We start from the raw sequence: 13,770 nt of genomic DNA, 5'->3' as shown, positions 1-13,770 counted from the left end.
GGTGAGGCTGCTGTTGGGATCTAAAATGGGGACGAGTCACTGCAGCCTTGCCTGCCGCCGGAGAAGCAAACCCGTGTCTGAACATCTCTGGGTCTTGTTCATAGTGCAGGCCAGTGGCACCCGCCCTTTCTGTGGTCCTCAAAAGCTGGTCAGGCCACTCTAAGCCATCTTTGAGTCCACGGGTTCATAATCTGCCTGCAGAGGCTAGTTACTGATTAGTTGAGTGCTTTCTTCCCGATGTTCATGATCTGTCGCTCCTTTTGTAGTTGTTTTTGCTTAATTAGGCAAGGGGAAGTAAACAGAAGTCTTGGAGATCTTCTGACGGAGTCATAGGTTCATGAGCAGCAGAGCCCTGGAGAACTACCACTCGAATAATAGACAATGTGCTAACAGCAGCCTGCAGAGAGCGTATTTCTTAGATCCGTCTGGGATTCTAGCACAGAAAAAAATACAAATAAACAGTCACCAGATCTCATGACTAGACTCTTATACTAAAGCAGGAGAAAGGGCAGGGCTTTGGTCTCACCAGGAAGCAGAAAGGAGATCCAAGGCTATGGCACTCTCCTCCAACAGGCATCACAGAGTCTTTTCTGGAATTAAAGAGAAAGATTGTGGGAAATTTCTGTGACACAACTCGAAGGCAGCCTCTGTAGGAAGGGGAGGTGATAATTGTTCTATAAAGTCTTCTGGCTGATTTTTACCTACTTCCTTTCCCTCTCTGATGGACTTCTTCAGTCACAGTCTGATATATGAGTACAGACAAGCCCCAAGGCATGATTGTCCCAGGTAGTCTGGACAGGACCATTTGTGTATAATGCAGAGGGCAAGGGTTGCCAGCTCTTCAGTGCTCTTTGGTTCTTGGTAACAACAGCTGATTAGGTTTGGAGCAGTTCTTTTCTTTTTCTTAGGAGTCAGCAGCTGTTACAGGGTGGTTCTTCCCTGTAGCTAATTGTCGTGGCATGCCAACAGGAAGAGCCTCGCTGCCATCCTCCTGTTGTCAGAGTGGGAGTCTTCCAGTGAGGAATGAGTTAATGTGTGCTGTAGCCTTGGCAGAGCAGAGGCTTACTGGAGTGGGTAGAAATAGCATGTGTGAGAGAAACAGTGTTATTTTCACATATTGGGGACGGGGCTTTGCAATATTAAGGCTTTGCAAATTGGGGCTTGAAATAACATGACTTAAACCAGACACTCTGTAGTTAAAGACAATGTCATCTTTGGGCAACAGACACACTCTGTGGTTAAAAAGAATGCTATCTTTGTACAACCTATGAAACTAAGCTGGTGCAAACTGGTTCTGTAGTTAAACAGTAAGTTGGGGTACCACATGTATGCCAGAGAGTTATGAAATCAAATCATAAAAGGAGGTAAATAAGAGGAAGGGACATACGAAATCGAGTAAGGGGAGATATAAACAGAGGCAGGACAGTCAGCATGTAGATTATACGTGTTTGATAGGCTGTAAACCTTGGAGTACCCAAGCAATGGGGAAACAAGGGAGGGAACTTGTGGACAGGATAGGAAATATGAAAGTCCTGCCTTTACTGTGTGTGTCTACTTGCTAGGACACCCATTTTTGCAAAAATGAATAGCTGCTTCACTGCTGTGTCTAACCTGAGCTTTTACAGGTTTTTATCGAGAGACCGTTTCTCACAGCATGTACCTCAACTAGACAAGCAGTGTCCTTAATGATGGATGCAGGCCTTTTTTTACTAATTCTTGTTCTGCTGTTTTTTCTGATGATACACAGATGTTTTGATACCTAATAATTGTAGCATTAACAAATCTCAAAAACAGATGACATTTTCTATTTGGCAAGTACCTTAAGCTGTTGTGCAAAACGGGCAGTAGCAGAGAGCTGCTTCAAATGGACCATCTTCAAATGGAGCATGACTGGTGAAGAAAGTGGTTCCTGGTCTATTTTTCAGGGCACTGTGAAAGGTAGCCTGTAAATAGCAGGCCTAACCTTGCTACCCTCTTAACTTTTCTCTCTACACTGTTTCTGGATCTAGTATGAATTGTAAAGAAAATCTGTAATTTTATATTCAGGTCTAGTCTTTCAGGCTTGTAATTTGAACACTCAAGTGCTTGAGCTGCTGGAATGTGAGCCTTTAATCCAGTCGCAGTGGGAAAGCTTTAGAATATATTAACAAAGATGTCATTGCCTGGGTACTTAACATTTGTGAAAGTTGGGTCATTAGAACCAGGAATTACGTTAAAGTGTAAAATGAGATGAGTTAAATTTTTGCAGCATCTGCAAGGAGTAATCTCCCGTTAGGAGGACTCTAAATTGATTTGCCCCAGGTCTTTCTTTTTTTTAATGTCTATCCTATATGTTCTGTGTACTGAAATAGAAGTGATGCTGAAGTGATTGGAGCAGCTTCTCAAATGTGTGTTTGCTTAAACAGAAATGTATATGGTGTGCTGAATATAAATTTGTGCTTGACAAACAGTTGTAGAGGTAATGATGGGTGCAGTATCAGGATGCTGAACGGCGAGTGATTAGCGGAAATAAACCCAAGCATTATTACAAATATCTGAATAGATTGCTAAGGGAGGCACCTCAGCTCGTGAGATGACTGACAGGCTTTGTGGTTGTATGGCCATCCTGTGTAGGGGAAAGGGCCTGCAAACAACTGGAGTTTACATGCCTGTTTGCTGAAATAGGCATTGGATTTTTAATTTTGTTGCCTGAGTTACTTAATAGAGCAGTCATAGAGACAATCATGAAACAGGGTGCTGCAGCTCAGTTCCACCATTCTGCGTAATGAGGCATTTTCATTTTTCAGCAGCTAACCAGGAGATGTAGCACCTCAGTCAGTGTTGCATAGCTTCTCAAGAAACTGTGGCTGCCTGATTTCTGTTGTTGGTGAGGTCCAGGCACAGGTTGCCCAGAGAAGCTGTGGCTGCCCCATCCCTGGCAGTGTTCAAGGCCAGGCTGGATGGGGCTTTGAGCAACCTGGTCTAGTGGAAGATGTCCCCACCCATGGCAGGGGAGTTGGAACTACATGAGCTTTAAGGTCCTTCCAACCCAAACCATTCTGTATGACCCCTTTTTTGTAAGGCTTGTGTACAAACCTGTGGCCCAAATTCTTTGTTGGCTTAAACTCCAGTGACTTGATGGATTTGCTCTGCCAAGCTGTTCGGCCCGCAAGATACCTAAAGTATTGATTTCAGTTATAAAAGAACAGGGTTTTATTTTACCATGTCTCTACTCCACATGAGGTGTGTCTGCAGCAGAGGGACCAGCCAAAAGTTGAGTTGTAATGAATTAAGAATGAGTCTCTTATAATGAGATGTGTAACCCATCAAGATCTATTACACGTTGTAACTTTCTGTTGCTTTATTTCCACTGCTAGCTGCAACTAATTGAGTCCTTAAATGTAACTACAACAAAATAAAGGTTTGTGTGTCTGCTCACACTGTCCTTACAGCTTTTATTTTTTTTTTTTTTAAAGCATAGTTGGCAAAAATATTGGTGCATTTTACATTTGAAAATCAGTTGGAGTAGTCTGGAAAACAAGTATGTAAAATGAGTGTGTTTGTATCTGTTTGTTGTGCAGGCCTGGCAAGATGCTGGACTTGTCCTGTCCACGACCAGCAATGAAGCCTGTAAGCTATTTGATGCTGTGCTGACACAGGTATGACCAAAACGTGTAAGAAAACGTATTTTGAAGGAATTTGTGCATGAAATAGTCTTTGCTGTAGTTCACCTTCAAATTTTTTACCAACTGTGAGAGCCTCAAAATTAGGCTGCCGGAGGACTTCAGCCATTAGGGCAGCAGAAAACCCTTATAACATAGGGCTATGCAGATGCTGCAGCTGTTGGGAAGGCCTCAGCCAGCGTACTTTTGCTGCTTGACACTGGAGAATCAACCCATTAAGATAAACCACATCAAAATCCAGGGTATTAGTTCTGCTGGTGGCCAAACTATCTCAAAGAAAATAGTTTTTCTGGTTTGCTACTATGCTAGCCCTATCTGAATGCAGTGTTTGTCTTTTAGTCATTTGCCTTGCTTGCATTTGAATTTTAAATGACCAGAAGAATGAAATGAAGAGCAGTATCATTGGGCATTCCTTGACTGCATCTCTCTCTGTCTCTCTTCCAAGTATGCAACCTGGGCCAATAATGAGAGCCTCGGCGGTATTGAGGCATGTCTCTCCAGGTTAAAAGCAGCAGATCCAAATTTTAGTGAGTATAGCCTTTAATTCATAGCATGGAAAGTGTTGGATAATACCTGGTGTCTTGGTGTGATGGCATATGTGATGGCTTAGAGAATTCTGTAAAGTTTTTTCAGAATCTAGAGCAGGCTAGGATGGTTTTGTGTGTTTTGGGGTGGTTTTTTTTTTTCTTTTAATTTCCAGCCTTTTAAATGGCTTTCATGTAAAGTCTCTAAGAACTTTAGGCTTATAAGACTTTCGGGACCCCTGTGACAACAAGTCTGTCTTCTTCAAAATAAACGACTCTTACGTTTATGTAGGGATAAATGTAGTGCTGTACAGTTCAACTTGTTGCATGTTGTTTTCCGTAGCAATGGGACATGTCATTGCTAATGGTTTGGAGCTGATTGGCACCGGAAGTTCAGTGCGGCTCAACAAAGAGCTGGACAGTGCAATGAGAACAATGATGATGCTTTCAAAATCACAGCCACTGACTGAGCGAGAGAAGCTTCATGTATCAGCGTTGGACATGTTTGCAAGTGGGTAAGTCCACTGTCATCCCATTTAAAGGACTGTGAAGAGTTTTAGCCACCACATGTGGAAGCAATAGTTTTTTAGTAGTGTTGCCTCACGTGCACTGACATCTAGCGAAGTGGTTTATCTCTCCAAACTGTAAACACTGTGACTAGTTAGTGAGCAGCACTGTAGGAGGGGGAGTGCTCTTTTGCCACCGCTTCATATCATTAAGCACTCCATTTTTTAAATGTCATAGATCCACCAGTGGAATATATGGTTTAGAACTAGGAAGCTAAATATTTGACTACAGTAGGGTCCAATATAATATAACAGAGACTTGTATACACAAAAGCAAAGCTGCAGACAGACTTTTCATCTCTCTGTTATCTCCTTGTGTCAAAAACTATTTCCCCTGTAAAACAAGAAGATGGCTGAGGGTCAGAAGTGCTGTAAAGGCTTATTGTTCTGTTCAATATAATGAATTTATGTGCACTGCAGAAACTATGGGCTAATGCTTCATCATTATTTTTCAAGCAAACAGGTGAGCATGGATGTACCTCACATACTCCTTAGCAAAGGTAAAGAGGAAGCTACTAAATCCCTGTTAATATGGATTTGATTCTCAGTAGGAGGGAAGGTGTCTGTGCCTGTGAAGTTAGCTGAATTATGATAGGTCTCTGTAAAAGCTGTTCAACACTGTAGGAAAATGGTTAGATTTATGGTTTAAGGTTGTTTAATTTTCCTTGTGTGTTACAATGACTTGTAACCCAAGGACATTTCTTTCAGAAGATTTCAGAAGGTGCTCAGCGAAGAGGATGCCATTATTACTTTAAAAAGACTAAGAAATCCCATCAAAGAAAAAAAACCTAGCATAATTTGATGTTGAATTTTATACATAGAAATTCAGAATAGCATGAGTTTAGAACTGAGAGTAGAGGCATGTGTATGTGCCTTCTCACAGCAATTAAAATACTTTTTTACTTCTAGCCGTCTTCCAAAAGCTTGTGATTTATGGGACCAGATTCTGCAGAGCCACCCTACCGACCTGCTAGCCCTCAGATTTTCCCAGGACGCTTACTTCTACCTGGGGTATCATATACAGATGCGAGATTCTGTTGCCCGGGTTTATCCTTTCTGGACACCTGATACTCCACTAAGTAGGTGGGTCATGCTTCGTTTTGAAAACTGCTCTTTATCAGGTGTGTACTTTGTGCTTTCTAAGTTCAGACACATCCAAATAACAGGATCTATTGGGAAACGGACATGTAGACAAAATCAAGGGCTTATAAGTGAATCAGACCTGCCACAGCTAGAACATCTTTCCTGTATCCTTGTTGACACTGTTTTTTTCTTAAGTGAGCTGTAGCTCTATTAGTGAATTTGCTGTTGAATACAGCACGTGGCATGTATCACACAAGATAAAATCACGTCCTCCTTGAGGGCAGTGGCAAAATTCTTTTGAGCTTTTATGGGTCCAATTTTTAACTTGGGGCTCACATTCTGAGTAATAGAGGACAACAGTGGAAAGAAGAAAGGAACTGTAACTTGGAATACCCATGTGTAGTTCTGAAATAAAACTTTAGGATATACTTTAACAGCTGTTGCAGCAAAAACTAACAGGAAGGCAGAACGTTTTTAAGTTTCTTTAGTTCGGACCTGAACATTTCAGTTTCCCAGAGTTAATTCAGGATAATCTGAATCTATCAACAAGGGGATCATTAATAAAAACTAATTTGGGATGATTTTTTTAGAATTATTTTTAAGACCTGTTAAATTATTTGAAAGCTTTTACCTTTATATAAAAGTTAACATTAAATTATAAGTCAAGACATGCATTTAACATTATGAGAGAAATGAATAGACAATCCACAGGCAACCATAACTTTTTGAATATTTAATGAATATTGCTGAACACCAATGTGCTATGCCTCTATATTGAACACAACCTTGACTCTTCTTTTTTCTTCCACAAACACTGCAGAGAATACATGCAGACTGAATGCTAACATTATAGTTGTCGTGTTTTAAGCCCAGCTGGTAACTCAGAAGCACGCAGCCGCTCACTCACTCCCCTCTTCTTCGTGCCCACTCCTGGAGGGATGGGGAGGAGAATCATAAGAATGTAACTCCCATGGGTTGAGATAACAGCACTCCAGTAACTAAGGTATAATACAAAAACGCTACTGCTACCAATAATAAGGGAAATAACAAGGGGAGAGGACACAACTGCTCACCACCCACCTACCGATACCCAGCCTGACCCGAGCAGCGATCTGGGCCTTCCGGGTGACTTCCCCCAGTTTATATACTGGGCATGACGTGCTGTGGTATGGAATACCCCTTTGGCCAGTTTGGGTCAGGTGTCCTGTCTCTGCTTCCTCCTGGCTTCCCCTCCTCCCTGGCAGAGCATGAGACTGACAAAGTCCTTGGTCGGAGTAAACATTACTGAGCAACAACTAAAAACATCGGTGTTACCAGCGTTGTTCTGAGACTGAAGTCGAAAACACAGCACTGCACCAGCTACTAAGAAGGAGAAAAGTAACTGTTACAGCTGAACCCAGGACAATAGTGAAGCTCCCTGAGGTACCCCACAATCTCATGGCACAGAGGGTAGTATCAGGAGTTTAATTTTTCCAACTGTATTACCTCAACTCTGAAAAATTTAAACCCCTTAGTTCTTTTTAACTACAATATAGTGGTTTCATTTGTTGGGAAGACAGACAACTTGAAAGTTTTGACTGCATTTTTGTAAACTTTTCTAGACACAGTGCTACAAAAGTACAGGCTGTTGTCCACTTAGTGAGCACAATTGTAAAGCAACAGGAAACACCCATATGCCAAGTTTTTCTTGAAGTACCCCTTGTACTTGGCAAGTACCCCTTATCCTCAAGCTTACAGGCATGTAGAGTTACACATGAATTGATACGTGAGGAAAAAAAATAAATCAACTTTTGTTCGTCTCAATCCAGGAAATAAATCTTTTGCAACACACACCACATGTTTTAATAGTTCCTTTGCCTTAGGAGTTTGAAACCAAAACCCCAAAAGATCTTTTGAAAAGCAGAAACATACCCTGTGCGATTTTGCAATCTATGAATCTGCAGAAAAAGCATGTCAATATTTCTTGAAATTACTGCATCAGGTATGTGCGTAACAGCCTTTGAGATGCTCAGATAGCTTTGGTGATAGCACTGGGTCACTTCCAGCCTTCTAAGTCTGCATGTTGCAACTGTTCTGTGTGACTCTTAATTCTAGTTTATCCAAAAATGTAGATTTCAGCTGTCAGAACACTGATGACATGCATCTTGTTACTGTTTCCCATGCTGGTGTCTCTGAGCCTTTCATTTCCTCTGAGAACTACCTAGTTGTTCTGTATTCTGCAAACTTGAACTCTCATTGTACCTTGCGTTGGAATGTTTTGAGTTAAATGCTGTTTGAATACAGTTTTCAGTCCTAGATGAAATCTAGTTCTAAATGGATGATGTCCTGTTTTTCCCCATTTTGCTTAGCTATGTGAAGGGATACTACTCTTTTGGACTCATGGAAACAAACTTTTTTGATCGTGCTGAGGAGCTTGCTCGTGAGGTAAACTGCCTGCTATTGGTGCTGAAAGGTTTTAGAATTCTTAAACATGGTCACTGTCTCTGGGTGGTGGTTGCAGAAATGCTGTGACCTGACTCTCTCCATCACCCCAGTTGTTAGTAGAAGTAGCAAAGAGAGAAAGGTCAACATGGAAATGCTTACAGAGTTTCATGAGAGACTTACTAATATCTATTCCTTGGAAAGATTTGCACATCTAGGCCATACCATGGCAGTTTCATCTTGACTGTATTTCCTTCTCTTGCTTAAGAGCATACCTTGTCAGATAGTATCAGAACACCACTTGAAAATCCATATATTATCCTATCTGCTGTTTCCCCCATGTATAATTGGCTGTATGCTACCACTAAAGAATTTTGGATTGGTTTGATGTAATCTGCTGTTGACAATCCATCCTGTTTGGGTTCCCCCTCCCTTTTTTCCCAGATGCTTGTTCTTGGATTATAGAACAATTAACTTTACAGCGTTCCTGGGATCAATATTAGCTGGTCTGTTTTCTTTTTATGAAGATAGTAATTATGCTTGACATTCTCCAGAGCTCAGGATTATCCCAGTCCTCCAGGAGTCTCAGATATAATTAATCTCTACTGGGTATTTTTGCAAAACTTCTGATACAGCAAAGTGCTGAAAGTGACAACAAAGGCTAAATATTAACATTTAACATTTACCAGGTTAATGGTTAACCTTGTAAAATGCCTAAAACCTAGTGGGAGTTGCTGGAGCCAGAAAGAGGAATTTTCTGAATGTTCAGATCTGGCCCTGTTCTTGAAGAAGACATGATTATCTGCAAGACACTATGTCATGGAATATGTTGTGCCTGTACATGCAGTTCTTTCATGGCTGATACTGATGCATGTCTGTGAAGTAAAATATCATTTGATAGTCTTCATCGAAGCCTGCATTTTGAAGTGTTTTACAGGTGTTCATCTCTATGCAGTAGAAGCTGGGAAGTGAAGTCAGCCAATAAATATTGTCTTCCTTTTCTGTCCAAACTAAATTTCCTGGCTGTGGTTAGTTGGAATGGTACAGGGATGTTCCTAACATGCAGCAAGTAAAAAGAAGTCTCTTGTTTCTATATCAGCTGTGTTAAATACTGTTAAATAAAGTTTGTAAGCTTTCCCTTTTTTCACTTGCAGGCTTTGTCTGTAAGTAAGACGGATGCATGGTCTGCTCATACTATAGCTCATGTACATGAGATGAAAGCAGAGCTGAAGCAAGGGTTAGAATTCATGAAGGAAACAGAAACCAACTGGAAGGTAAATACTGTTGTAGCATCTCTGAAAAACCTCCTTTTAGATCTCCTTTACCTCCTCCAGCCAAGTTCTTGATTCCTCTGCATGCAGTTCCTTCCTATCTGCAGACATGTTACAAGCAATGCAAAGTTTGCATATCAGAAGAAACCATAACTTGAGGAGCTGTTATTTATCTGTGTCACTTTTGAAGCAAGAGGGGGGAAAAAGTGTCATGCTATTGACTCTGGAAAGCTCTTTCTGCCAGACCAGAAACATACAATTTTGTTGCAGCCTCAGAGGTAAACACTGGTGTTTGAGTGGTGCTCACAAGGCATAATTAAGTGTTTTAGTGGCTCTGTGCTTCACTGGTGTAGGTAGAACAATTACTGTTGAGATCTGATTATGAAGAGAAAAGCTTTTTCCCCTTCAGAAAATATTTAGTCTTTAAATGGGGGAATAGTAGTGGAGCAAAGACCCATGTGATAGGTTTCTGTTTACATGGTATTCTTTTGCATACAAAAGTTTGAATTACAATGAAATTTTGACTGAGCTAAATTCTGCTGTCTTAAGCAGCTGTCAAATATGGCAGGTAACATCCTGCAGATGAAATCTGTATTTTCTAAGGTGGGGAAACAAGTAAACAAAAAACCAAAACCCCTTCCTCCACCTAGAGGGAATGAAGAATGGGAAGCAGAGCAGAAAAAATGAGTGAGTGAAAGGGATGTAAATATAGGAGACAGGAATCTTATTACCGTATAACATTAAACATATGTAACAATACATTATTGTATTTGTAATTAAATCTGGCACAAGAAAATATACCAGACAACCAGGAATATAAAGGAGCACAAAGGTTGTCCTGATTCTATGAGGGGGACATACCTTGGACCACTTTAAGTCATCATTCCTACAGCTACCAAGATTACAAAAATAGGAAACATGGCAGTAGGCCACAAAGACATGTCCATGGCGGTCAGGCGAAGCATCAGATGTGAAAACTGAGATTTGTGTGTGATTTATATATATGTAATTTATTATGTGGTTATAAAATTAAAGTGACCACTGGTATTTTCGTAATCTTTTTGCTTAGATTGAGATGAGCACTGAGAGTCAGTTGAAGAACTGGGCTAAATTTCTTCACAGGAACCTAAGATGAGATGTGAAATGACACAGCCAAATGTTCTAGCAGATTCATAAAATATTTGTTTGCTTCTGAAAGGGGATTTTTAAAGGTTAACTGTAAAGTAAAGAGAAATTATGCTTTTGTCTGTTTTCTAGTGTACCGAAGTTACTTTATATATCAAACATATTTGCCTATCTCTCAGGGTATTGAACAGGTTATTTAGTCTGTCATACGGTCAGTCCTTTCTGTAAGTGAAGCTTAATTTTTATTTGGGTTGGATATTATGTGTTTTCCCTGTGATTAAGCATGTTATATTCAGAGCAGAAGGCTGTGAGGTTTGAATTTGTTAGAACCTGCAAGAGTCTATTTTAGAGTCATCTGAGCTGGCTGTTCCACCTCACCCAAAGAGCAGGGCTGGATGATGAGACTAGAACGAGTATTTATGTTGCACTTGTGTATTTTAAGTTAAGCATAGCAGGCTCGGAAGTGCAGGCAGAAAACCGTTGCTTGAGGTACATACCTGTGATTTCCCAGAAAGCATTTTATCCTCCTGTATATTGGTTTTAAGGAAACAGTGATACATGGGACTGACAGTTTGGGCGATACCTTAAAAACCCCCAGTTGATGACTTCTGCATTGATTTTGAACTTGTTTCTTAAAATAGTTGCATGCCTCTGAGATTTATACCATTTATCCAAATAAAATGAAGAGCAAGATCAGTAAGTAGAATTGTATAATGTATCTTCATGCCCAACCCAATATAGTTAAGATTTATAGCATGGTCATAATGATAATGTGTATAATCACCTCTTTCGTGCAGTATTTTTCATCTTAAACATTATGATAGAACACAGAGCATTAAACTGTAAGCACAGGTTTTTTTGTGAAAACAAGCAGGTCCCTTTAAAGGCTTTAATAAAGCTGCTTGTATTTGGCCTGATGACTTGAAATACTTATTTATTTTCTTTTGATGAGCAAGATCATCTATCTGTGTTGCCCAGTATTCAGTCTCCTTCTGTTGCTTTTAATTCATCCTTCCCAATAAGAAGGGCAAGGATTTTGTACAGGTTGTCTTTACAAAGTGCTTTATTTTATTTTTTATTTGCTCCTCCACCTCTCCCCAAAAATCAGATACCATTTATTTTAATGTATATTTCAGCCCAAAATCAAAAAGGGCAAATTATCTTACCAGACAGGACTTCTCTGCCGGTGAGGCTTACTATTAAATGGCGGTGGGTCTTCTCCTGAGCTGTTGTGGTGAGTTCTCATAGCCTGCTTTTATTTCTTTGTTTTAGTTACCTAGAAGCCTAATTCTCCTTTAGCAGTTTAATCTCTTTCAGAACTCAGAATCAGCAGCAGTAAAAAGGGTTTTTTGTTGTTTATGAGGTACTCACATGTTCTTGTTTGTATGATGTTTGGAATGGTAGTATGATACTAAACTTCATATTTTTAGGTTTCTGCCAAACACTTCACTACTTCAGTTGCTCGGGTTTGGTTGTGATTTAATATTAAACAACTAGAGATTACCAGAATGTTTACTTTAGCACCATAAAGCTCTGACATTCGCTGGGAATATTACAGATGTCACCATGAAAATGATGCTTTTTCTACTTGTAAGAATGTTAAATTTTACTACAGCACCGGGAGAGGGAATGGGAGGAGAGGGATAATGTTTCTGGTATTTTAATTTTCATCAAAGGATTATAGAATTATATGCCTGTTTGCCTGTTCTCAGTGCACTCACAAAAATGAACTGCAATGACATTGTCTTGAAGTGCAGGCTAGGGAAGAGTATTTGAAATTCTGGTGCCAGCTGGAAAGGACAGTGCAAAGTTGGTACAGGCCAGCAAATATTCATCTCATCCAATGAACTGCCGAAGTGTTTGTTATCTAGTGCAGCTTCTGTATTCCCCAGTTACAAAGTGATTTTCTCACTTTGAACATGGTTACAAGGTGATTCTCTATGTCTGAGACAGGTGTCTAGACAGGTGGGATGAATGGCCCTGGTAAGCTGAGTTTCTCTCTCCGCTATCTATCAAGGTTACTTTAGACACCTAAATTTTAGATGGGATGTGTTTTTCCCATAAGGGGAAAAATAAAAATGTGGCAGAAGAGTGAATTCTGAGGCATCCAAGTGAAATTGTTCTCTGGAAAATGATGTGGGGGAAACCTTGTTTTTGAAGTGTCTGCCTGAATAGCTGCAAGAGCAAACATATCAAATGAGAAGGTATCCTTGCCAGCTGATTTAAAGTTTTTGTCTTCTGTCTCTTCCATCTTGTGAAATACTCATTTTTATTGAGGAAAGAAACAGAAATCTGACTAGATATGTTTAAATGGAAAGTTACTTTGTAAATAATGTTTTCCTTTTTTTTTTGGGTTTTGTTTTTTTTTTTTTTTTCTTTTTCCCCAGAACAGCGATGTGCTTGCTTGCCATAATTACTGGCACTGGGCTTTATACTTCATTGAAAAGGTATGACATATTTTCATACAGGTGTTTTGTGTTTCAGATAGGTCATCCACTTAATACTTCCTTTTAAAAAAGGAAGACCTAACATTTGTAGGTTTCTTTTCAGCTGTTTAAAGAAGTGTTTTTATAGAATAGCACAATGCCATGTTTACAAGCTAGTCATTATTACAATTATTTTGAGAAGATTTAATCACATGGGTCAAAGTTCCAGGATCTTTGTTTGAATGTTGAAAAACTGCTGTGAGATTATTGCATGTTTGAGGATGAAATAGTCTTATTAGTTACACTTGGCACAGTTATTTGATAGAAGGATGAACTTGGATCTCCAATTTTCAGACAAAATATCTCTTCAATATAAATTTGCTGGGCCCAAAATCTGCTAACTAAAAGAAAGAGGTAGTAACTCTAAATTTGGTCACGAATGTAATTAATTTTTAATGTTACTAATTCTCATTATTGAAACCCTTTTAAAATGGTTGCAGTTTTATCCAACCTGTCAGGTTCCAATGCAGAATTTCCTTGGATTTAATAACACTTAGCACTTGTGGAGTTGTCCTGGGTTCAGCTGTAGCAGTCATTTTTTCTCCTTCTTAGTAGCTGGTGCAGTGCTGTGTTTTTGACCTTCAGTCTGAGAACAACGCTGGTAGTTGTTGCTAAGTAATGTTTACTCTGAC

At 39.7% G+C, this 13,770-nt stretch overlaps 1 protein-coding gene across 1 annotated transcript; it reads left to right on the top strand.

The window, feature by feature from the left end:
* Positions 1-3,560: 3,560 nt before the first annotated feature.
* TTC38 (tetratricopeptide repeat domain 38) lies at positions 3,561-13,099 on the top strand (the record flags this gene model as incomplete). Its single annotated transcript, XM_010016057.1, has 7 exons — positions 3,561-3,638; positions 4,108-4,189; positions 4,530-4,701; positions 5,662-5,835; positions 8,184-8,259; positions 9,411-9,530; positions 13,040-13,099. Coding segments are annotated over 7 exons (762 nt in total), but the record flags the coding sequence as incomplete, so codon positions are not given.
* Positions 13,100-13,770: the final 671 nt, after the last annotated feature.

The sequence above is a fragment of the Nestor notabilis genome, unplaced genomic scaffold, assembly GCF_000696875.1.
Source record: "Nestor notabilis isolate BGI_N333 unplaced genomic scaffold, ASM69687v1 scaffold23156, whole genome shotgun sequence".
Classification (NCBI taxonomy): domain Eukaryota; kingdom Metazoa; phylum Chordata; class Aves; order Psittaciformes; family Psittacidae; genus Nestor; species Nestor notabilis.
The sequence above is the reverse complement of the archived record's forward strand: the minus strand, read 5'-3'. Positions and strand labels throughout refer to the sequence as shown.